Source organism: Lynx rufus, unplaced genomic scaffold (genome assembly GCF_022079265.1).
Source record: "Lynx rufus isolate CCGP_SWC_20201006 ecotype Redwood Valley unplaced genomic scaffold, mLynRuf1.p SCAF_7, whole genome shotgun sequence".
Lineage (NCBI taxonomy): Eukaryota > Metazoa > Chordata > Mammalia > Carnivora > Felidae > Lynx > Lynx rufus.
The window spans coordinates 136295480-136320388 of NW_025814889.1; the positions used below are offsets into that span (position 1 = coordinate 136295480).

Sequence of the window (24909 nt, forward strand, 5' to 3'; positions counted from 1 at the left end):
GGAATTGGGTTCATGACAAAACACTCAGACAGCAGAGGACATAGGGTTTCATGTCACAGTCAAGGGTGGGAAGGCCCTGCTGTTCCTGGACTGTGTTTCCCCCTGGGGAGCCAGTCACAGGGAAGGAAGTCTGTGGAGCCTGGGCGGGGGGGAGGCACAGAGATCCTTAGCCCCCAGGAAGGGGCATTCCCCAGGCACACCCACCTTGATCAGAGGGGAAACTGAGGCTCAGAGAGGTTAAGTGACTTGCTCAGATGATGGTTGATGGAGCCGGGATTTGAGCCGAGGTCAGCTGGCCCCAAAACTAAGCACTTTACCCTGTGTCTGCTCTTGTGAGGGTCACGGTCACCCGGGATCAGAGAAGATGCACTGTGAGGGAGGGGTCTCCACCAGCCAGACAGTCTTCTCCGTGTGCCAGGAGCCAGGGGGGGTTGAGGACCCCTGGGAGGTGCCCTTTCACATCACCTTGGGGCGCCAGGACAGAAGGCCAGAGCCAGAGGCGTGGCCGTGGCCTTCGGTGTGCTGGGACACAGCTCTGTGACCTGGGCTTGTTGGGGCGCTCTCCTGGGCTCTCCCCAAGCAGGTGGAAAGTGTCAGGGGCCACGCGGGGCTGGCTCAGAGTCCAGCTCTGCCACCCCCAGGCCACACGTCCTCCACCCGGGTGTCCCCTGCGCCTCAGTTTCTACATCGGCACCGTGGACGTGGTGGGTGCCCGGCGCAATGCACGTGCTCCAGCAACCCTCGGGGATCACGTGAGCTAGTCATTTATGCTGAAGAATTCGGGACAAGTGAAGTGACTGTCTTGCTGACACAGGTGATGGTAAAGCTTAGTGCCCCTGTTGTCGCTGTGGCTCCTTCAGAAACCAGAGTCAGGTCATTTAGAAGTTCCTTCCGATGGCCACGACTGCTTCTCTGTGCAGTGGCCATGGAATGTCACCACTTGCCTGCCTGGACACTCCTATCCGAGGCCCCGAGCTGGGCTGCTGTGTTCACGAACCCCTAGTGCTTGCCCGACCCACAGGACCCGCCCCGCCGGGAGGGGCCGCGAGAAGGGCGTGGGCCTCCGGATTGGTTCACCTTCAGCTTTTCATTTTTCATCCAAATCAGGGCCCACGGGTGCCATCACGACTCTTTCTCCAGGCCCGGCGAGCCCGGCAGCTGAGGCTGGTGGGAGATGGGGAGTCAGGGGGCCCCGAGCCTGGGGCCAGGCTGGCTCTGGGGAGCGGTGGGGGCTGGGGGTGGGTGGCGGTTTACTGAGTCCACGGGGTTGTGCCGGTGGGGGGGGCAGCTGCGCTGGAAGCATCTGGGAGGCAGCCCCCACACCTGTTTAGGGCATCTGCCAGGTGGGGCCCCAGAGGACAGGCAGGAGGTATGGCGTGGACTTCTGCCTGGGCTTCTGCCTGGGCTTCTGCGCAGAGCGGGGCCAGAAGGACCCTGTTACTGGTTCAATGTATGCTACGCATAGCCAGCTTTGTTTTGGTCGTACTTGGACTTCATGGTGGGCCCTGGGACAGTGAGGCTGGGGGAGTAGGCCTGGGGGTCCAGGTCAGGGTCTCCTGTCCGGAGAAAAGTCTCCCAGACACAGAAAACAGAGGCGGGCAAGTCCTGAGCGTGGGGCGAGGCACGCTGCAGCTCAGAGGCCTGGAGGAAGCTGCGCGGGCCCCTCCCGCGGCCTGGGGTCTGGTGGCCTGTCCCCTAGCGGCCGCCTGGGCGGACGGGCTGCGGGGATGATGATGGGGCTGATCCGAGGGCACCCGCTGGGAGCGGGCGGCAGGAGCTGCTCTGCCCGGGATGCTGGTGGCCGTCGTCTGTCCCTGCCCGCTGCCCCCCCTCCCCCGGGGCCTTGTCGTGGCTTTCAGAAGGCCGACAGCGATGTGCTGTGTGTCTGTCTGCGTCCGCCTCTGCAGGGAGCCTGCCCTACGAGTACAAGATCGTGATTGCTGGCAACCACGAGCTGACCTTTGACCAGGAGTTCATGGCTGACCTCATCAAGCAGGACTTTTACTACTTCCCGTCCGTGTCGAAGCTGAAGCCAGAGAACTACGAGAACGTGCAGTCCCTCCTGACCAACTGCATCTACCTGCAGGACTCGGAGGTCACCGTGCGGGGCTTCCGGATCTACGGCTCCCCGTGGTGAGTGCGCCGGGCGCCTTCCCGACCTCGGCTGGGGGCGCTGGAGGAGCTGAGGCTGAACACGCGGAGGGAGGTGGGGCGCGGACACGCACCGGGGAGCCCCGGATCCCTGCTGGGCACTGAATCTGGGCTCTCCCCTCACCCGCTGTGTGACCCCTGGCAGGTCACGGCTGCTCTCTGAGCCTCGGTTTCCCTGTATCTAACTGGCAAGTAGTCATATCAGCTGTGTCCTCCGTGCGGTACTGTCTCACACACAGGTGGGTAACTGTTATCAACCCCGTTTTCCAGGTGAGAGTGTGAGGCACAGAGAGGGTGAGGACTTTGCCAAGTGTCACACAGCTAGGGAGGGGGCAAAGCTGGCACTCCGGTTCCAGAACCCATGCTTTCAACCATCATTCTATATGCCAGGAGCCTCCCTATCGCCATGTCCCCTGACAAGAGGCATAGGTGAGGGGGGACGATTGATCAGCCAGGCCGAGGAAAGGCAGCTGGAATTTTCGTGGAAGGCCAGAGACCTGGTGTACTGTGTCGTTTTAATCACAAGTCCACATCAGACCCTTACCCTCTGCCGGGCATGCAGAACAATCTGGCCTCATCCCTGTCTTGGTGGGGATCAAGGTGAGAACAAGTTGTGACTCTTCTGTGTGTGGTCTGTGGGTCCATCGGGGCCCTGGTGATAATGATGGTGATGATGGTCATGTTGATGATGGTGGTGATGATGACGATGGTGGTGATGGTGATGATGGTGATGGTGGTGGTGATGGTGATGGTGGTGATGGTCATGTTGATGATGGTGGTGATGATGATGGGGATGGCCGTTATAGTGGTGATGATGGGGATGGTGATGGTGATGGTGGTGATGGTGATGGTGGTGATGGTCATGTTGATGATGGTGGTGATGATGACGATGGTGGTGATGGTGATGATGGTGATGGTGATGATGATGGTGATGATGATGATGGTGATGGTGATGATGGTGATGATGATGGTGATGGTGGTGATGGTGGTGATGGTGATGGTGGTGATGGTCATGTTGATGATGGTGGTGATGATGGTGATGGTGGTGATGGTGGTGATGGTGGTGATGATGGTGATGATGGTGATGATGATGGTCATGTTGATGATGGTGGTGATGATGATGGGGATGGCTGTTATAGTGGTGATGATGGGGATGGTGATGGTGATGATGGTGGTGGTGGTGCTGCTGCTGATGGTGATGATGGTGGTGATGGTGATGGTGGTGATGATGGTAATGAAGGTGATGGTGATGATGGTAATGGTGCTGTTGATGGTGATGATGGTCATGTTGATGATGGTGGTGATGATGATGGGGATGGCCGTTATAGTGGTGATGATGGGGATGGTGATGGTGATGGTGGTGATGGTGATGGTGGTGATGGTGATGATGATGGTGATGGTGGTGATGGTGATGGTGGTGGTGATATTGATGATGATGGTGGTGATGATGACGATGGTGGTGATGGTGATGATGGTGATGATGATGGTCATGTTGATGATGGTGGTGATGATGATGGGGATGGCTGTTATAGTGGTGATGATGGGGATGGTGATGGTGATGATGGTGGTGGTGGTGGTGCTGCTGATGGTGATGATGGTGGTGATGATGACGATGGTGGTGATGGTGATGATGGTGATGGTGGTGATGATGGTAATGAAGGTGATGGTGATGATGGTGATGATGATGGTAATGGTGCTGTTGATGGTGATGATGGTCATGTTGATGATGGTGGTGATGATGACGATGGTGGTGATGGTGATGATGGTGGTGGTGGTGATGATGGTAATGAAGGTGATGGTGATGATGGTGGTGATGATGGTAATGGTGCTGCTGATGGTGATGATGGTCATGTTGATAATGGTGGTGATGATGATGGGGATGGCCGTTATAGTGGTGATGATGGGGATGGTGATGGTGATGGTGATGGTGGTGATGATGATGGTCATGTTGATGATGGTGGTGATGATGGTGATGAAGGTGATGGTGGTGGTGGTGATGATGATGATGGTGGTCATGTTGATAATGGTGGTGATGTTGATGATGGTGGTGATGATGATGGGGATGGCCGTTACAGTGGTGATGATGGGGATGGTGGTAGTGGCAGCAGCAAATCACTCCTGAGCAAATTCTGTTAGCTGGTCCCTGGGCTAAAGTCTCATAAGCATTGTTTCTAATTCGTACTCAGCCCTGAGAGGACCGATTCACTGTCCCCATTCTACGGGTGGACAGGTCAAGTGTTCCCTAGAGGCCCAGCTGGCAATAGCCACAGGGTGCCAAGTGCTGGCAGGGTGAGGAGGGTACCATACACAGTGGAGAGAGACCACATGTCCTTGAAAGTGTGGCATGATCCCAGAAGGCTGCTTGGAGGAGGTGAGGTGACCTGAGTTATGAGGGAGGAGAAGGGCCTCCCCAGTTATGGAGGGGTAACGGGGCCCGAAGCCGTCAGAGTAGTACACGCAGGGAGGCTGCGGGACGATTTGGGGGCACACGGGGACTGTAGGGTGCAGGGACTTCAGGGAGAGCTGTTACCAACACAGTGTCTGGGAAACCCCTGGGCTGCCTGCTGGACGCCACACCATGACACCTGGTGGCCAGAGGCTGCGGGTGGGTTTAGGACCTTGTCCCATCCTGCCAAGGCCTCCTCGTGGGGCAGAGGGAACATGTGCTGTCCTACCGTCCCTGAGCCCCAGGAGGTGCCTGCTGTCATCTCTCTGGTCCTCACCGTGTCCGCGGTTGGTCCCCATGAGCTCCCCGCAGCCTCTGAGGTCTCAGATGAGGACTGCTGGGGCACTGGAGGACATGGTGAGCTCGGTGCCCAGGACAGGAGCAGAGGGGAGGTGGCTGAATCTGCCTGGCAGGCCGCCGGAGCCCAGACTTGGAGAAGAAGTCTGTCTGGGCACGGCAGAAAGACTGGAGCGGGAGGCCCGCGAGGGAGTCAGGAGGGCCAATGGGAAGGCCTTCGGGTACCAGACCAGCCAATCTGGACAGCGTCTCTGTGCCCCGTGTTTCCCACACCCCCTTGCCCCTACACACCCGCATGCACACACACCCCTTCTCAAAAATGTCATGTTCTGTAGGAATTAATAGTGTGGCTTTGGAACCAGACTGCCTGGGCTGAAACCTGGGCCTCACCCTTGATTGGCTGTGTGACCCTGGGCAAGTCACTTAACCTCTCTGTGCCCCACTTCCCTTCCCTGCCAAACGGGAGTGGCAGCACATCTCCTGCAGAGGGTGGTCGTGAAGTGTCGGGGGTTCGGCCGGGCCCGGTGCCCCCACCATCAAGCTCTCCGTGAACAGAGACACCATTCCTGTTCTTTGCTCCAGAGGCCAACCTTCTGACACCGCTTGGCCAGAACCCAGTAGGTGGGACGGAGGACAGGCAGGAGGTGGGGACGGGCAGGTGCCCCCCTGCGCCCACCCACTTCCCCCCAGAGCAGCTGTGTGCACCCCCAGGGCTGGGCACTGAAGAACCCCTCTGGCAGCCTACTCTTAGGGCTCATGGGTGAGTGGAGGGCCAGGGCCAGGGCCCCGTGGTCCCCTGTGCCAGCCGGAGGCCAAATCCTGGTGCTCCCGAGGCCAGAGTGAGGCCAGCGGTTGGTGCGACTGCTCTGTGCTTGGGCCGCCAGTGGCGCCTGCGTTTGGCTTTTGTGACTTCCAGCACGGACAGTTCTAGACTCTTTAGTTCTGGTTCTCCTGGGGCCTTACTGCTTTCTCCTTGACGTCCTTACCCGTCGTCCTGTCTGTGGGAGTGGGAGGGGCGCAGGACAGAGAAGGGACCCAAGGAGGCCTTGGTGAAATCCAGGAGGGCTCCCTGTGGGAGGGGGGATTTGAAGTGGGGTTTCCACAGGTGGAGAAGGCAGGAGAGGAGCCATATCTCTGAGCCCCGTTCTGTGCTGGTCTCCACCAGACTCTTTGGGGTGCTGTTTCACAGCCCTCGATGCTGAGGGCTAAATGGTACCTCCTCTGTGCTCCCCGTGCAGGCTGGGAGCTGGCGTTCTAGCAGCTGCCCTGGTTTCCCGTAGGCCCCATCTGGGGCTGGGAGCCGGTGGCGGGAATCATAGCAACAGCAGTGGCCGGGCAGTTGGTTGGTAAGGGAAAGGCCGTTCAGATCGGGGCACCGTGACTATGTAGCCGTGTGACTTTGGGCAAGGGCCTTAACCTCTCTGGTCCCTCTGTAGAGTGGGGAAATGACCCCACCCACGTTGCAGGCAGTTGTGAGGTCTGTGTGGGCCCATCCAGGGGAAGGCCTGGCCCAGAGCGAGGCCCTGGAGGTTGGTCGTAATTACTGTTACCGGGGAACCCCTGGGGTGGGGGCCGGGAGGGTAGCTCTCCTCTGGCTGATACCTCAACAGCCCCCAAGGCAGGGCCAGGACTCTAACGATCCCATTTCACAGAAGGGCAAGTAGAGGACCTGGCCTGCCCAGCTTGTCTGTAATGACTGGCTGTCTAGACTCCTAGTTGGGCTCTTTCTGCCCCAGGTTAGAGGCCATTCGGTGTCCTCGTATGAACACCTGCTACGTGCCAGGCCCAGAACCACGGGCTCTATGTGTGTTCCTTGGTTCTCCAAAAAGCCTTCTGATGCGCCTACGCCTTATTGGCCCCGTGAGGATATGGCGGCCAGGGCACCCGACTGATGTTCTCAGGGTGACCTGTTAATTGCCTGCTTCATTTGTCAGGGCTTTATTGAGTGCCACACACTGATCTGGGTCCCGGGGACATGCTGGGAGCCAGACAGGTGCAGCTCTTGCCTTCACGGGGTTGTGTCCCCCGTGGGAGGCACATCAGCCACCAAGTCCTTGATTCCGCAAAGGCCAGGGGGCCAGGGCCTGGGAGCTGGGCTCCGGGCAGGCTTCCCGTGGGAGGGGCAGGGGCTGAAGAGGCACAGGTGGCCAGAGGGTGGGGGGCCGGGGAAGGGTATGACAGAGGGAACAGCTTGAGGGGCCGTGGGCGTTCTGGGCGCGGAGCGTGGCTTCCAGCCTGGGGGTGGGTCGCGGTGGGAGAGCGGAGGCCCTCACCCTGGGCGCTCAGCTCTCTCAGTGAGTCACAGCTCCCTCTGCCTGTCGCCCTGTGTTTTCAATCCATGGGGACCCAGCACATCACAGCTGAGTCCCGGAAGGGAGACTGCGCTCAGAGGCGCAGGCCCGGCTGTCAGTCAAGTGCTCATTCCCTGGGCCCAGACACGGCAGACGCATCCCTAGGCTCTGCCTCTCGCTCCATGTCTGACCTGGGGAGTCACGCCTCTCTGAGCCTCGGGGTCCCAACTGCACCAGGGGCACCGTGGGAAACGGCACGAACCTGTCCCTGGGAGGCTATTCACAGCCGGGGCCGATTCTGCCTGGTGCGGGGCTCATGCACCGACTCCCCCCAACTGTCTGTCGAGGCTCAGCCCCCAGCCCCCGCCACCTGGGCACAAGGCAAAGCTCGTGGCAATTGTTAACTAAATTCGGATGTTCGGGTTTTCCTTTCCTTTCCCTGCTCTTCACGTGTGGACTCACCCGGACACTACAAGGAGACGTTCTCTCCAGCTTTAGATGCCTAGTTATACCAGCGGGGAGATCAGAGACTGAATAAAGCAGCACTAGCCACGAGGACCTCATAGCATCGGCGTCGGAAGCACGTGGGCGAGGCTGACCCAGGTTGAGAGACAGACCTATTTAGTGTGACCCTAGCAGGCATGGGGGCGGGGCACAGAAGGCAGAGAAAAAGGCAGGCTCTCATCCTCGAGGGAAGACCATCCTGCAGGCAGGAACCCAGAAGAGAGGTGGTGAGACCTTCCTGAGTGGTGAGCTGCCCATCACAAGGGGCGTGCAAGCACAGACCCGCTGTGTTTGGGCCTGGTATCCTCCCAGCCCCTCCCGCATCTGCCTGCACTGATGATCCCCACGCAGGGGATGTCCTGGCATGCTCTGCACTTGGTCCTGCACTCGGAGGGAGGGCAGTGTGCCCAGGCTGGCCTTGACATTGAGGACTCTCCAGAACCAGCTGGGGAGGGGACACAGAAAGCAAACTCGTGGTCACCGCGATCGGCTTTTCTTCTAAGTGGTGCCACCAGGAGACAGATGCTGTGCTTGGGAGAGAGAATCGTTCCAATTTTTTGTGGGGCCACCTACCCTGAAGGCCACAAGGCCGTCATGTGCCCAGTCCCCTGCAGGGCTCTGGGGACCCCGAAATGGACCAGGCCTGGCTCTGCCCTCTGGGAGCTCAGATGAAGTGGGGGGTGTCCATAACCGCTGACACCCCGTGCTGACCCAGGCCGTCCCTGGCCCCAGGCTTGCCTTCAGGTTCCCATCGGCCCTTGACGTGCCCGCGCCCCCCCACCCCCCATGACAGGGCACCATTACCTGCAGCAGGTGATGAGCCAGACAGAATAATTTATGAGTATGTCCCATGCAATCTTTGGGACATACTTGCACTAAGAAATTCTTTGTTGTTTATCTGAAGTTCACAATGAACACCCTGGCCTGAGATAGTCTGGTTCTTTGTGAAAAGGGCTGCTACACTGGGCATTGTGTGGTGTCTTCTTTTCCACTCAGGATTATATCGTGCTGTGTTTTATTTATTTATTTTTAAGTTTATTTATTTAGTTTGGAAGAGAGAGAAAGCGCAAGTGGGGGAGGGGCAGAGAGCGAGGGAGAGAGAAAATCCCGAGCAGGCTCTTGACGGTCAGTGCAGAGCTTGACGCGGGGCTCGAACCCACGGACTGCGAGATCACGACCTGAGCCGAAGTCGGACGCTGAACGGACGGAGCCCCCCGGGGGGCCCCGGTGTTGTAAGGGCTTATTAAATTACGTCCATTTTGCTGTGCTGGTGCCTCAGGCCGGCTTTCCTTCGCGGTCCCCCGATGGCCAGTGAGGCTGAGACTCTTATGTCAGACCCTTGGATCTCTTCTTTTGAGAAGTGCTCACGTCTTTTGCCCGTTTAAAAAAAAATAATTGGGTTGTCTGTCTCTTTCTTATTGGTTCATAGAGATTCTTCAGGGGTTCCGAACAGGAGCTGTAACGTTACAAGTGGCTTTTCCTCCTCTGTGATTTTCTCTCTCTTTGCGGTGCCTTCAGATGGCCAGAAGTTCTGAATTTTGGTGTCGTCGGCCGTATTGGTGTTTTGCTTTCCGTGCTCTGTTCGAGAAATCTCCGCCTCCCTGGAATCGTGAAGACACGTCTCTATTGTCTTCCGGAAGCTTTGCCGTGTAGCCCTTTCTGCCCTTTTCTGCTCCTGCTCAGTACTGCCACTTCCCCCTTACGCGTGGGGTCTGTGTGTGGGCCTCTGCTGCTCCCTCCGTCCACTTAGGGCCTCACCGTCCACGACAGGGCCACCCTGTCGTAATTACTCTGGCGACGGTTTTCTTTCCTACTGGAACGTTTGGGGCTTCCTGAGAACAGGGACCTGAATCTCTGTTTGGTGGTCCTCACTCCAGTCTTGTACAGTGCCTGGCTTAGCAGAATAAATGTTTGTTGGATGGATGGCTGGATGGACAGGTGACAGATAGCGGGCCGTGGGGACTCAGTTAAAAGTCAGACCTGGCGTGGCGTTCCTGCGTCTGTCTTTCTGGGGCCTCTTCCAAGTGCACCCTCAGCCTCCTTGCCTGCAGCGTCCTTCCTCCTCTCCCTCCTCCTCCTCCTCCTCCTCCTCCTCCTCCTCCTCCGTGCTGGTCTCTCTAAATCAGGGCCTGCCCATGCCGTCTCTCAACTTACCCCCAGGCTGGAGGCCAGATCCCTGCCCCCCCACCGCCGCACCCCGTTCCCTCCCTACCCCGGCAGAGGCTCCATCACTGAGGCCCGCAGTCCAGAGTCTCGCCAGGGCTGTGTGTGTTTGGGCCGCTGTCCCTGGGGCACCGCGACTTTCCAGGCCTCAGGGGAGCCACGTCCGGGCCCCTCGGGAACAGACTGCGCTGAGCCCTCACCAGCCCGGCTTAGAGGAAGGGGTGGGAACCAACCGCCGAAGAGAGGAAGAACTCAGCTGTTACAGAATCTTAAGCGTTGGGAAAAAATTCTGTATACATACCGTATTCATTTATGGGTCTTGGATACATTTTTTTGTTCTCATTTAACTGAAAACGGCCTTGATTTGAAAAAAAAAAAAAAAAAGAGGAGCGCGGGAGGGAGTGAAATTGGCATGCAGCTTGTCCATCTGGTCTAATTACTTCTGGTATTTTGAAAGAAGGAATGTAAACCTGCTGAGACATTAAACTTTGAGAAGTGGCTGCCGGCCGTTGCTGGGCGTCTGGGCGCGGATCCTGGTTCTCAGCTTGGCGGCCTGGCACTGCCTCCTCCAGGCAGGTGCCCTGCCCCTCTCCCAGGGAGCCAGGGGCCTGGGGGACTGGCTCTCTTTACACGCCAGGCCACGCTCGAACGCTCGTGCTGCCGGGCGGGTCCCGGCCGGGGGATCTGGGGTCCGAATCCAGGCTTTCTGTGAGATGACAGCATGGGTAGACCCCCTGTGGCGTTGTTCTCGGGATTCTGGGAGGTCATGGGTATCAAGTGCTTGGCACAGAGTAGCCAGTCGGCACACGGTGGTCCCGCCCACCCCCTAACCCTCTACAGCTCGCTGCCTGGATTGCCCAGAGATCAAGGTTTCCTGTACAGCCAGGGGGTGCCCACTGAGCCGCCCCGGGGGACGGGGTGCGGGCAGGGGCCGAACCTTCCATGTCCTTCCCTCCCTGTGTGCGCAGGACAGGCCGCCGGGAGGGGTGGGGGCAGGAACTGAGCCGTCTGGCCGTTTTAAGGAGCAAAGGTCTGCTTGTTGGTGGATGATCCCGACGGCACCTGTTCTCACCGCTGCCCTGGAGGCCCCGCGCTCAGCCGCTTCTAACCTTCTTAGCCGTCAGTGGGGTCTGGACCCTTGTCCCCACTGGAGAGCTGAGGAGGCTGAGACCCAAGAAGGGAAGGGACTTGCTTCGGGTGCCCCAGTGCCTGAGAGGCGGGTTCCACCCGGATGGAGAATGGTTCCCCCCCACCGCCAGAACTGGGTACAGAGAGGTGCTAAAAGGTTTCTTTTTTAACTTCATTAGATAAGTCTTTTGGAGAAAAAAAGAATAGAGGCTAATATAGTGAAGTCCTGGCTTCTTCCTTGCCCCGGAGGCTCCCGCCAGGATGTGGTTGAGGTCCTGGGACCCTCCAGGCCTGAGGCCTGTGGTCGCCCATGGCCCGCTGTGCCCGGCTGCAGCCAGAGGCTGCTGGGGGCACAGGGAAGCCCCCCCTGCCCCGTGGCCACGGCTCCCCCGACTTCGGGGACACCGCCCTTCCCAGGAACACTGCGGAGTCCGTTTGCCACTGGTGCCCTCTCCACCGCGCTCCGGGGAAGGCACAGGGAAGGTGCCGCTGTGGCTCAGCTCCAAGCCGCTTACCCAGAATGCTTTGCTCTTTCTCTTAAGAAAACCTTTTCAGTCTTTCAAAAAAACATTTATTTATTTTTTTTAGTCTCCCTGTAATAATTGCCCAAGCTGTTTGGGGCGTTGGCCAGTGGGATTGCACACTGGTGTTCTATGAAGCTCTGCCCGGGGACGTCCCGGGCAGCCCAGTTTGGGGGTGTAGCCTGGTTTGGGGGTGCCCATAAGACAGAAGTGTGCCCGCCTCGGTCTGTGGGTGCACGTGGCTAGGGATGGCTTACTTTTGCTTCTTGACCGAGGGCTTCCTGGGCCGCGTGGACCCTCCTGCTGGAGGACAAGCCCTGGCCCGGGGGTCAAGGGCATCTTCCATCTGGTGGAATCGTCCTGCCTCTATGTGGTCACGGGGTGGCCTTTTCTGCTCCACTTCCCTGCCTGCCCCCCGAAGCCCTCTGGGGGCCCAGCTTTACAGAGGGAGGGTGGCAGGCCCAGCTCCCTCCCCTTAAGCCCCTGAGGCCTCCTGCTTGTTACTTCTGGGCCAGGAAGACCCACCTTCCCTGGTTCAAAGGCTGCTGGTCTCTGTGTACCTAAAGCTGTGTTTCTTAGAATTCGTCTCGTGTTTCTAGGTGGTGTTAGCACGGGCTGTGGCCTTCCTCTCCCGGCTCTCCTCCCTCTTCTGCAGCACGACCCCTGAGACCCCTCACTCAGCAAGCTCCCCAGGGCCTGCTCCGCCTGCCTAGCAACGGGGCGAGTCAGGATTGTTTTCATCCCCATTTTGCAGATGGGGAAGGTGAGGCTTGGGTAGCCGAGGAACTGGCCTGAGATCTCGGCCCTAGGCAGAGCTGCTCGGGGGTCCAGCCCAGGCAGGTGGGCTTGGTCAGCTTTGGGAGTGACCGGCCTGGACCGGCCAGCAGGCAACCTCGTCAGCTGCTCCTTCCCTTCTGCCCTTCTTCCCTTCTGGCCCCGTCCCGCTGGCCGGATGCAGAGCCCCGACGGGGCTTCCTGGATCCCTGGGCCCAGCATGTTCTCCCTGAGCTCCGGGTCCTGCTTCTGTGAAATCAGACTCAGATTCTCCCCTCCCAGGGCCGGCCAAGGGCGGGATGAGGGCGGCACGCAGAGCCACTGGGGGGGGGGGGGCATCGCTGCGACCTCGACCTCGGTGCTATTGCCCCGCCTGCCCCCTTGGGTCGGGGATGGGCTGTGCTCAGTGGCAGCCACGGGGCCCGCCTGCCCCTGGGACTGGCCGCAAGCCCCACCCGAGCCTGATGCCGGCCTGTGACAGTGCGAAGGGGGTCGGGAGCCAGCCGACACAGGCGTGCCCGCCACCAAGGGTCCGGCTGCCGCTCACGTCCTGTCTCCTCCCTCCGCTGGATTCCGGCGGTCGCCAGCCCCACGTGCCACAGGCAGCCGGCGAACTCTGGTGTCGGGAAGAAATTCCTCATGGTCCCTGGTCCTATGCTGTGCTGCCTCCACTCACACACACGCACACACACACGCACACACACACACACACCCGCTCCTCTCTCTCTCACGCAGAATTTCTCCTTTGCCCCTTTCCTGTCCTTATCTTTGTTGCTTCCACGTTGTTGTTATTTTCTTTACAGAGGGCCCCTCAACACATATGCGCACGATTCTACAGGAGATTAATGTTTGAAACGAATTGTCTGCCTTCTGAGTCCCAGCGAAACAAAAGATGAATGGTCCGCACCTCCGAAGGGTGGGGGAAATTAATTAGGAATGACAAAGGACCCCATTCTTCGGTTCCACTTATCTTGCTGCTGACTTGTGGTAACTGCCGTGTGCCAGGGCAAGGTGTGTGATTGACAGTCCTTGGGGACGTGTTGCCAGCCCGCGTGGCCCTGCCCCCTCGCTGGCAGCCGCTGCCCTTGCCGCTGCGAGGTGGCTCCCTCAGCCTCGCCCTTGCCCTCGGGGAGGGCAGAGGAGAAAGACCAACCCCTCTATCAGAGCTGGGCAGGTGGGAGCGGCAGCCAGCACTGTGGGATGTCCCCAGGGGTCAGGGGACCGCCTGTGGGGTGAGGGGTCAGCATGAACCCTCTCGGGGAAACCGGGTGTGTCACTGACCTCTGAGCCTCGGTTTCCCCTGCTGCCGAATGGGAGCACAACCTCCCTGGAGTGCCGAGAGTGTCCCGGGCAGCACTTGGGGACAGTGACACGGGGCAGCCTCATCTGAGATGCTCTCCATACTGGCCGTCTCTGAGAGAAGGCAGAAGCTTCCTCTCTGTGGGGAGTGGGGCCACTGCCTTCCTCAGACCGCAGCCTCTGCCTCCGTAGCATGAGGGGTGGCAGTGAGAATGTGTGGCCCCGCGGGGTCCACTGTGACAGGCTGTCCCCTCTACCTGGCAGGGCAGCCGTCCTCAACCCCCAGCCCAGGAGTGGGCGGCCTGGGGAGGCAGGGGTTCTCCCAAAGGAGGTGAGTCGGACGCAGCAGAGGGTGTGAGCACACCGAGCCTGCTTCCCCTCTGAGGCCTCATCTGTGAAATGGGCACATGAGCCCCCCCGGGCAGGTCACGGGAGGCGGGATGCCCAGTGGAGGCTGAGTGTCTGTTCTCGTGCTGGTTCCTGCTGCAGCTCTCGGGGCTTCGGGACTCCAGGGGCTCTGGGGGGGGCGGGGCTCCCATTGGGAGGGGGTGCAGAAGAGGGGGCTGATGCTTAGTTCTTCCCACCTGCCTGCCTTCCGGGCAGAGCACCTGCTGTTAATTCTATCCTACATTCATTCATTCCTGCATCCCGGGAGCAAACCCTCCTTGAGGCCGCCTGGGCTCTGCCATCTGTCAGGCAGGAGGGATTTTGACCTCGGCCTGCCCTGCAGGAGCCACCATGAGGGCACGCAGAGAAGGGAGGGTCACCTGTGCTTGGGGGATGATGTGACCAGGGGAAGCCTCCTGGAAGAGGGGGCCTTTAAGCCAAGGCTGAACAAATAACGGGTCATGGACTCTGAGGTGAGGCTAGGAAGGGCCTTTCAGATGGCTGGAACAGCAGGTACAAAAACCCAGAGGTGGGGCAAGGCTGGGCTGTGTTCAGGAAACAGAGAGGCTTGTTGTGGCCGGCAGGTGGTGAGTTCAGCAGGAAATCTGAGCAGGACAGTTCAAAAGGTGGGCTGGGACGGAGCCCAAGGGCCGGTGTGCCAGGCCGTGAGGTCTGGGCTTGTCCTGCAGGCATAGGGAGCCATGGAAGGCTTTGGAGTAGAGGAGTCACATAGGGGAACAGTTGAGAGGTGGGGCACCAAGGGCCAGAATCACAGGCTACTTCCTCTCTGTCCAGCCAGGCTCAGAGGGGACCTGGCAGGGCCAGGGGTGGGGCTGGGACCTGGCAGGGGAGACTGGGAGCTGCTCAGAGGGACAGGCAGGCAGTTGCCATTGAAGAGGGGGAAACCTGTGGCCTGAGCACCCCAGCAGGATCCTCTTTGGGCCAGTCGCCCATTGGGCACAGGAGGCGGGAACCAGGAACCCCTGGGATCTCTCTTGCCTCCTGTGTGTCCTCGGACACACCTCTTAACCTCTCTGTGCCGTTGTTTCGGTGACTTTAAAGTGAGAGCCTCCCCGGACTTTGTCCTGAGGGTTGGCTGATTTGAGATGGGGAAGTGGCCGGTAAAGTAGGGGTTTGCTGAGGAAGGGGAGGCAGGATTCCTGGTCCTATTTGCATAATTCTGGCTTGAAGGCAGAGAGCCCAGGCTCTGGAATCCGCTCTCTGGGTTTGAGCCCTGGTTGCGTCACTTGGGCACCAGGTAACCCTGAGCAAGTCTCTGTTCCTCCCCACACCTCGGTTTCTGCATCTGTAAAATGGAGCAGTGATGGCAGCTGCCTCCCAGAGTGGGTGTGAGGACTGGGGGCTCATGGAACACCCCTGGAGGTGTGCTGGTGTGGGTGCCCTCTTGGGGTCCCCGCAGCGCCCGTCGGCATTGGCCGAGGGAACCCCCGATGCCTGCCCTTGGGCATCGTACCCTGGCCTGGGTGTGCCCCTGGGCCCAGCCCCACTCCGGGGCACCCTGGGGCCTCCTCTGTCCACACACCCCAGCATCCCCGGGAAATGGGTGGCCACCCCTCAGGCTACCTGAATGGCCCCAGGGGACACCCCCGCCTGGGGGCTGCACGCCTTACCTGGCAAAGCGGAGCGGCTCTAGACGAGCACCGTCCCCCTCCCTTCTGCCGTCGGGGACCCGGGATTCACGCTTCGGGGGGAAATCATTTAATGATTGGCCACGAGGAGGTCATTTATATTGGCTAAGCGGGCTTAATTAGACTGGATTCGAAGGTTACCATAAGCGCACAAAAAAGCTGTTAAGGGGTTAACCTCTGAGAGATTACATTGTATTCAGCGCTCTGTTAAAGTTTGAATTAATTTTTCCCATGGGTTTGTTCACATTCTAATTTTCAACTAAATGAGACATCTGTTTCAGAAAAGGAAAATTTGCTCTGGTTGTCATGGCAACTATCATTCTGTAAGAAAATTATTCCAATGGTTACTTTAGAACAGAAAGACAGAAATTCAGGACGTAGAGCCGCTTCCCATCGCTCAGTCGGGTTTCTGATTCATCCGACCTCCTTGGGGTCTGGGACGTGTCCTGGAAGGCGTGCAGACGCTGGGTTCCTGGCCCTCCGCGTGGCGAGGCTGGGTCCCAGGGCTAGGTCACACTGGAGACGGGGAATGTTCTTTTGCAGGGTCCCGGGATCCTGTCTTGGGCATTCGCAGTCCCAGACCACTGGCTGTTCCCGATGTGGGTGGGCCAGTAGCGGGGGCGGGTGGGGGTGCTGGACCCTGGCTGCTTAGGCGGGAGGCCTTTGAGCCTCTGCCTGCCCTGTCGTCGGCCTGGAAACCCGGGCAGTCTTGCGCTTCACCTCTGGCCCCTAAGGGGCCTGACCGGATGAGGAGGAGGTCGATGGACCATCTGGGGCTGACTTCACCTTGAACTGGCACCACCTCTTCCCGTGGCAGAAACCCAAATGCACGTCATCCAGGAGGGGCTGGAGAGTTTTCCGGGCCCCGTGGGCTGGTCTAAGGCCTCTGGGGAGGGCGCTCACCCTGAAGAGGCTGTCTCTCCAAGTGCTCTGGTCCTGCTCCTGGCCACCCTGGAGAAAGCCCCTGGCCCCACAAGGGTGCTCCCCAACCCATGGGCCATCCTGGGAAATGTCTCCTGTGGATGTCTGCCTGTGTGATTTGACCCTTCCTGTTCCCCCTAAAATTTCAGTAAGAGCTAAAACACCCCCTTTTCCCATTGACAGAGCTCCTGGGTACTTAGCGTTTTCCTAATGGAAGTACAACTTCGTCCTTTTAAACCTCCTCCCTCTCTTCTTTTCCTGCCCCCTGTGTCAGGGGTACAGCACTGAACAAGAAGGACCCCCACCCCTGCCCTCATGGGGTAACGTCTGGGGACATAGGCACCATTGTCCTGCTGGGAGAGGTAAAGTGAGCGGCCCGGGGGCAGAACCAGGAAGGATGTCTGATGCCAACTTCAGGGCCTTGAGCAGCCTCTCAGGGCGTCCCCGGGGGCAGGGTGGATTCCACCATCCCAGGACTTGAGGTGGTGAGTCTCCAAGAACTCGGCAGGTGCATCTATGGGGAGACGCCACCCCCAGGGGAAGGCTCCGTGGTGCTGGGCGAGGAGAAGCTGGGCAGGCGGAGGCAAGCGTGGGTTGGCTTCTGGGGGTCTGCGGGGTCTCTGATGGATTTCTAAGCGTCTCTTTCAAAAAGCCACCCCTTGCTGTGGCTCACAGGAACTAACAGATGCCTTCTCTCCATGCAGATGAGGCCTCGTCCCGTCTTGTAAATATTTGATTAGAGTTTTGAAGAATGGATCCCGTATTTGGAAGGCAGCACCAGAAACACGTTGCTCCTTTCCCCGGAGGCTGACGGGGCTTTGGGCTCCTGGGAGGACCCCTAGGCTTGGCTTTCTGAGTGCCTTCCAGAATGCTGCTGCCTTCCCTGCAGTGCCTGAACCCTGGCTCAGCCAAAGCGGGGCTTTGCGTGCGCTCAGGGTCCTAGGGGCTCAGAAACTGCGGAGCCAGGAGCTCGGCGTATTAGGGCAGGAGCCTGGGCTGGCCCCTGGAGCGGGACTGTCAACCGTTTCTGACCAGGAACCGTGGTAGGAGAAGTATTTTACGTTGTGATTCAGTACATCCATCTGTGGGTGTCTATTTAAATATAAATATATTTAACTGAAGAATCCTTTCCCTGCTAGGAGGTACCTTTTTCTGTGATGTTTTCTTTTCTTTTTTAAAAAAATGTTGGGACCCATCAAAATGCCGTTTGAAAAACCCAGCCCTAGGTCGAAGGTTCTTCATGCAGGCTCCGTGGATGGATTTCAGGAGGGGCCCATGATGGTGAGAGTGATGGGGACGATGACGACGGTGATGGGGGTGATTATGGCGGCTGAAATGCATTGAACTAGATGCTGTTTGAAGCACTTTAGGTGGATTCGCTGGTTTATTCCTCCCACCAGCCTTACTGAGATGGTATCATTATTCCCGTGTACAGATGGGGAAATTAAGGCCCAGAGAGAAGTTGAGTCACTTGCCAATGGTCACACGGGTAGTAAGAGGTGTACCCATTGTCACTCAGCTCGGTCTGACCCCAAGGTTGCCATGAAGTTGGGTATAAAATTGTGTGCGTGCAGGGGTGCATTTTCTGTGGAGAGAGCTCTCACCTTTGTTCAGATGTGCAAGGGCAGCCCCATGTGGATGTGCCAGTGATAGGAGGTGTCTTCTGAGGGCACTGTCCCCAAGGCCAACCCACCCAGATGCTGTTCCCCAGCCCCGGCCACCTGGTCTTGTCACCTGGCAGGTGCTTCCGGTGGTTGGGGGTCCCTTGGGCAGCCCAAACCTGGGGACCCAGTCCCTCTGTGCCTGCTTCTCACCATCTATCTCTAGGCTCAGAGTGCAGATCCCAGGCCCCCACCGGTCCGGGTGGTTCTCCTGGGGCCCATTCATCTCTTGGTATGAGGAACCCTCCTTGGCTCCCCCTACAGAACAAGACAGGAGCTACAACCCTTCCCTTCGAGGCCAAAACTTAGGCTGGCAGGGGCTTGGGGAGATAGATGGTGGCCCGGTAGGTTCTGCCCACTTTTGTAGGTTTTCCTGGGTGGCACCTGGGGTCTGTCTTTTGGATACGGGGCATCATTTTCAGTTTTGAGGCTTCGGCTTCAATCCCAAGGCAACAGGAAAAGTCCCATTTGACAGCTGTAAACAGACTGATTCATTCACTTAGGCCTCACCCAACACCATTTGTCAACCCGCCGTTTATTCCCTGCCCCTGGGCTGGTCCCGGATGTGCAAGGGAAGAGGAGGAATGGAATAGACGGGGCTTGGAAGGCCGAGGGGAGAGAGTGTCCGATCCGGCTCAGCAATGACTTCTCCGCTCACGAGCTGTGTGACCCGGGCCCCTGGGCCCCTCGCCGCCCCTCACCGAACCTCAGTCTCCTTGTCCGGAACCTGCCGTGAGCAGATCAGGGTTTTCAAAGTGTGTTCTCTGAGACCCCCAGGGTTCCAGAGAGGTGCTTTGGGTGGTTGCCAAAAGCTAGAGCTGTTGGGTCGACCGCCCGAGGCCTCAGTGTCACCGTGGAAGGGCGTGTGGGCCGTGGGAGGGATTTTAGTGGCAGCTTTGGGCACGGGAGAGACCTGGAAGTCAGAAGCCCAGCTCCACTGCTGACTTAAATGGTCTGTGCTGGCCGGGCGAGCGGTAGTGAGGTGCCCAGCCCGGGAGTCAGCACACGCTGGGGCCCAAATCCCCAGGCTAGCTCACCTCTCTGAGCCTCTGGTTTCTCATCTGTAAAATGGGGATCGTCTTTAGTCCTTAATTCACAGGGTTCTTGTGACAGGTAAGCCATCCCTGTGATGTGCTTAGATGGCACCTGGCCAAAAAAAAAAGTAGGTATCCAGGAAATGCAGGTGACGGTTTCTATTTCCTGCTCCCTTCTTGTCAGTTTCCTCGTCCGTAAAACAGGAAGAGACCTGGCTGCCCACCCTTGCCGCGGGTGCGAAAGTCCCTGGGGTAACAGGTGGGGAGGTGGCGGCGGCAGGGTGCTTAAAACAACAGGAATTTACTCTCTCGCGATCCGGAGGCTGGGGTCTGAGATCAAGGTGTCACCAGGGTTTGTTCTTTTCGAGAGTCCTGAGGAAGAATCCGTCCTCCCCCAGCTTCTGGTGGTGGCTAGGGGTACTCGGCACTCCTTCGCTTGGAGACAGCATCGCTCTGATCTCTAAGCCCATCGTCGATGGCCCTTTTCTCTCTGTGTCTCTGTTTTCACATGACCTTGTAAGGGCACCTGTCATCGGATGAGGGGCACGCCCTAATCTGGTATCACCTCATCTTAACTTGATGATATCTGCAAGGACCCTGTTCCTGAATAGAGCCCATTCTCAGCTGCTGGGGGTTAATACTTCAACATATGTTTCTGGAGGACACGATTCGGCCCCATAACTGTGGCGATGCTGATGGCTTTGTAAACACCAAAAGGCTATGCTCTCGTGGGAACTTATAACGACTTAGTGCTTAAGGGATGTTTCTTAGCGGGGATGCTTTTGTTAGAAATGAAAACCCAATCGAATGGCTTCCTGTTGGCCCATGTAACTGAGAAGCACAGAGGCATGGGGGGTGTCTGGTGCGAATTTGATCTGGCGGGCTCCCCAGGGCCCTGTGGTCCAGCCGTCGCCCTTTGGGACAGCTTAATAGCTGCTGACAGCTTCCAGGGCAAGGAGCTCACTGACTGATGCACAGGGATGACAGTATCCTAGGTCCGCGGGGAGGGGCCTAGGTTACGTGTTCACCGTGGAGCCAACCCAAGGGAATGACTTGTATCGTTCAGTCTACGTGTGACGTTGAGATTCCATTCGTTGGCCTAGGTCCCTCTGGCCTTGTCCTTAGAGCTGAGATGGACTCAGCCTGGGTGGGAGCTTCAGGGGAAAGCAGGAACGAGCGTCCTCCACTTGGAACCCGTTCTCTCTGGGTTGAGTCTCCCTCTGCCCCAACTGTGGGCGGGGGGTCGGGAGAGCATTCCGGGGAGGGGTAGGTGAGTGCGTTCTCTGTGAATTTCCTCGGAAGGGCTTGGAACAAGAGGGGCCTCTGGCAGAAGCTGGTTCTTTTTAAACTCTCGTTTTTAAAAATGATATAAATAGGGGCGCCTGGGTGGCTCAGTCGGTTAAGCGGCCGACTTCGGCTCAGGTCATGATCTCGCGGTCCGTGAGTTTGAGCCCCGCGTCGGGCTCCGTGCTGACCGCTCAGAGCCTGGGGCCTGTTTCGGATTCTGTGTCTCCCTCTCTCTCTGACCCTCCCCTGTTCATGCTCTGTCTCTCTCTGTCTCAAAAAGAAATAAACGTTAAAAATAAATAAATAAAAATGATACAAATAGTATTTATTCATCATAGAAAACCAGAAAGTGTGTTGAAGGAAGGGAAAAGGGAAGAGAATGCTCGGGATATCTCACGGCCCACAAGTGGGTCAGGATTCTGGCTAAGTACAGGCGATACCCATCTTTACTTTGGGTTTCTAGCATCGAGCCAGCCCTGAAGATTCTTGGGAGCTGTGGCCTGCTTCCCCTTCCCGTGATGGCCCCACGCGCTCACTGGTCCCCTCTGAACTGCCTGTTCTTCTTCCGTAGGCAGCCCTGGTTTTACGGCTGGGGCTTTAACCTCCCGCGAGGCCAAGCGCTGCTTGAGAAATGGAACCTCATTCCCGAAGGCGTAGACATCCTGATAACCCACGGACCGCCACTGGGTAAGAGTCAGCTGTCCCCTCCTCGGCTGGCCTGGCCAGCGGACGCAGAGGGCTGGGGCGTGGCCCGGCCTGTGCACCGAGATCAGGGATCTGTCGGGCCTGTCGAGAGGAATCCCGGATGAGCTCTGTTCTGAGTCTGACCTGCTGTGGCACTGGGGACAACCGCCCCCAGCGCCCCCCTTATTTCCCAAGCACCTACTATGTGCTGGGGGTTCAACTTGTTACCTCGCGGACTCCCCACGGCCACTCAGGGAGGTCAGATCGCTGCCCATTTTACGCGTGGGGCTCATTGGAGCTTAGGGAGGTCAGAAGGCAGGGCTGGGGCCTTGACTCTCCAGACCGGGATCCTGGGGGCCGGATACCTTCAAGGTCGCTCTCGAGGCTTCATCCTGTGCACCTCCCACCCCATCAGACACCTGGGGGGCCTCACCCCCACCCACCCCCACGGTCTCCAGGGCCTGTGGGTTCCACCCTCCACAGCTCCCCTCCCGGTCCACCACCCTGGTCCGAGCTGATGTCACCACTCACCCACTCGTCCGGCCCTGTGTTAGTCTGCTAACCACCTCTGGGCCCCCTCTGGCTGCCCCACGAGGGGCTCTCTCAGGCCTCCCGTCCCCCTTTCCTCACACACACTTCCTGTCTGTCTGCACGCCCCTCCGATTCCACCTCTAAAGCTCCTTCCTCTCCTCTCCACCACTGCCGTCCCCCCCGGGTCCAGGCCAGCGTCTTCTGTCTCTTTGATGACTGCCACGGCCTCCTCGCTGGTCCCCCAGCCCCCGAGTCTTGTCCCTTCCGCTCCAGTCTCCTCACAGCAGCAGGAGGGGGGTTCTCTGAATCGGCAGCTATGCCGTGCTATCCCTCTACAGCCCTCCATAGCTCCCCTAGTCCTTAGAATGCTGTCCAAACTCCCAGCAGTCCAGCCGCTACCGGCCTCCTCTTCCTCCCGCTGCCTCCAAAGAACCTGCCATCACCCCTGCAGTGTGTGGGGCCGGGGCAGGTGACGCTGGATGGGGTGGACGACGCTGGACAGCGGGCCAGCCTGGGCGGTGCTCGCTTACCAGGGCCTGCAGGCTGCCGGGTAGAGGGGCACAGAGTGGCCAGGCCGGAGGCACCCTTGTCTCCCTCCCTCTGTCTCTGTCTCTCTCTTTCTCTCTGTCTCCCTCTCCCTTTCTCTCCTTGCCTCTCTCTCCTTCCCTCCTCCCTTCCTTTCCCTTTCTCTGTCTGTCTCCCTCCCTCCCTCCGTTATCCCCCCGGGCAGTGTCAGTTGCCAGTTGCCGCCTTCCTGATTCGGGACTCGGAGGATCCCCCTTCCCCTCCCCAGCATGCGCAAACCCGTCTCACCCACCCAGACAGCGAGGGGCCGAGGGGCCGAGAAGGACCCGAGCCGCTCGCTTGGAGTCATTAATTATTCTTCGTTTGTGTAGCCATGTGAGGATAATAAGCAGCCGCCATATGGGGCGGCTCCGGGAGGCTGGCGGCGTGGGCCACGCCGTGCGGAATGGGGTTCACGCTCGTGAGTCTGTGATGTTTGTTCGGGAAGGTTCCGACGTGGAAACCTCGCTCCTGGTGCTGCCCCGCTGCCAGCTGGGGGGGGGGGTGGCGTGTGTGCCCTGGGGCCTCACCTGTCCCTTTCAGGCCTCGGTTTGCTCATCTCTGTAATGGGTGGATGCCGCCCTTGAGGCCGCTGGGGGCGGGAGCTGTAGTGGGGGCGGGGGCGGGGGGGGGCTGGCCTCCGGACCCCGTCATCGCCCTCCCGTTGTCTCCTCGCTCAGGCTTCCTGGACTGGGTCCCCAAGAAGATGCAGAGGGTGGGCTGTGTGGAGCTGCTCAACACGGTGCAGAGGCGCGTCCAGCCGCGGCTGCACGTCTTCGGCCACATCCACGAAGGTCGGTGGGGGGTGGGGGAGGGGGGGGCTCCTCGCCGGCCCTTTCCAGGGGCCGCCTCGTCCCCCTGCAGCCCCGTCACCTCCTCCCCGTCTCAGCCCTTGCTGACACGCGCTGTGCCAACATGCCGGCTCCCGCCGAGATGTTTGCATGAGGGGAAGACGGTTGCAAAATCTGGCGGGACTTAGGGGTGAGTTTGCTGACCGGGAGGCCCCGCCTCCAGCCCGGAAGTCTCGGGGTCACGGGCTCTTGGGAGGAGCGGCCGTCGGATGGGGCACGGAGGACGGGTCAGGTTCGGCAGGTGCGCTGTGCGCGCCCTCAGGCTGGCGGCCCGGTCCTGTCGCCTGCGTCCCTAGAGCCTGTGGAGGGCCACCTGCTCGCCTGAGGCGCTCTGGCGACCCCCTCGCCCCCCACACACATGGACGTGGCGTTCTGGCTCTGTCCCCGGGGGGGGCTGGGGGCACGCGTCGTGTCCACATCGTTGGGATGGCGGGGGACGGCCACTTCACCTTGAGGGGCGGCGGGCGGGGCGGCCGTGAGGTGACGGGTGAGGTCAGCCCCAGCCCCGGCTGCCCGCACGCCCGCACCCTACGCACGGCATCCGAGTTACCAGCTGGGCAGACCCCTCCTTTTGTTCCTCTCGAGCCCTCGTCCCACCTGTCCAAGGCCTCCCTGTCCTTGGGGCCACCCCCCCCCCCCCCCCGCTGCCAGAGAGCACACGGGCTCCCACGGGGCAGGGGGCCTGACGTGTTTTCCCCCAGAGCCGTGTCTGCTTGGGGCCAGGGCCGCTGGGCCTCACAAGAGCCCGGTCCACATCAGATCGCTTTCCAGCCCAGAAGCAAACAAGCCTCAGCCCTTTCCCTGAGGGCCACGGCCGGGCGTTGTCAGAGGGCAGGAGAGAGCAGACCTCCCCTCCCCTGGGCCCGAGGAGCTCACTGGTGATGTGTATGGATTAGTATCCCATTTGGTGCTCACGGCAGACTTGGGAGGAACATCTGTCTCCATCGCCTCCGTTTATAGACGAAGAGGCAAAGCTGGCGGTGGCGGGGGGGGGGGGGTTTGGCAGCTTGCCCCAGACCTGTTCAGCCCACCGTGGCCGAGCGCCCTCTGACCACCACACCCACTAGACCCCCTCACTGCTCTGGGTCCTGGCCTCACCCCTCAGCCCTGACAGGCGTGTGCTTACTTTCCAGGGTACGGTGTCATGGCGGATGGGACGACCACCTATGTGAACGCGTCTGTGTGCACCGTGAACTACCAGCCTGTGAACCCGCCCATAGTCATTGACCTCCCCACACCCCGGAACTCCTGACTGCCCCTGCCTTCTCCGCCCTTCCTGCCCACATCAGCTACGTACGCCTGGCCGAGAGCACGGACCCCCAACCACCCTTCCTTCCATGCAGGCAACCTGTCTGGTCGAGGGGACCAGCCCAACGGATGGGTTGAGGCCTTGGAATGAAGAAAATCACCCCTGACTCTTCAGCCTCGGTCACCTGGAGCCAGGAGCCTGCGGGTCCCTGTCAGGGGTTCCGCACTCATTATTCTGCGTGTACATTTCCGCGTGTACCTTGTCAGAGGACCTAAAGAGCTTGTGGTCCCGTCCCGCTCGGGAGTTGACGGCCTCTTCGTCCTTCTCAGTCGGACACCCTCGTGGGTTTGGGAAGCTGCTGCTTCTGGACGGATTGTGGAAGTTCTAGCACAAAAGCTCCCTCTAACCGAGGGTCTGTGTGGCTGCAAGCCCCAGGGTTGGGGGTGGGTGGGAGGTTTTGTAGCCGGGGTGCGAACAGCCCGCCCTCTCCTCCCGGGCTGGAGAGGAGACGGGCCTG

The 24909-nt window shown here is 59.4% G+C and overlaps 1 protein-coding gene across 1 annotated transcript in view; it reads left to right on the top strand.

The window, feature by feature from the left end:
• The window catches only part of MPPED1 (metallophosphoesterase domain containing 1), a 61537-nt gene extending 37142 nt beyond the window's left edge, over positions 1-24395 (top strand). The window contains exons 3-6 of the mRNA XM_047064978.1: positions 1908-2133; positions 21085-21200; positions 22973-23086; positions 24277-24395. Coding sequence (XP_046920934.1) covers positions 1908-2133; positions 21085-21200; positions 22973-23086; positions 24277-24395 — 575 coding nt within the window. The remainder of the gene's footprint in view (positions 1-1907; positions 2134-21084; positions 21201-22972; positions 23087-24276) is intronic.
• Positions 24396-24909: the final 514 nt, after the last annotated feature.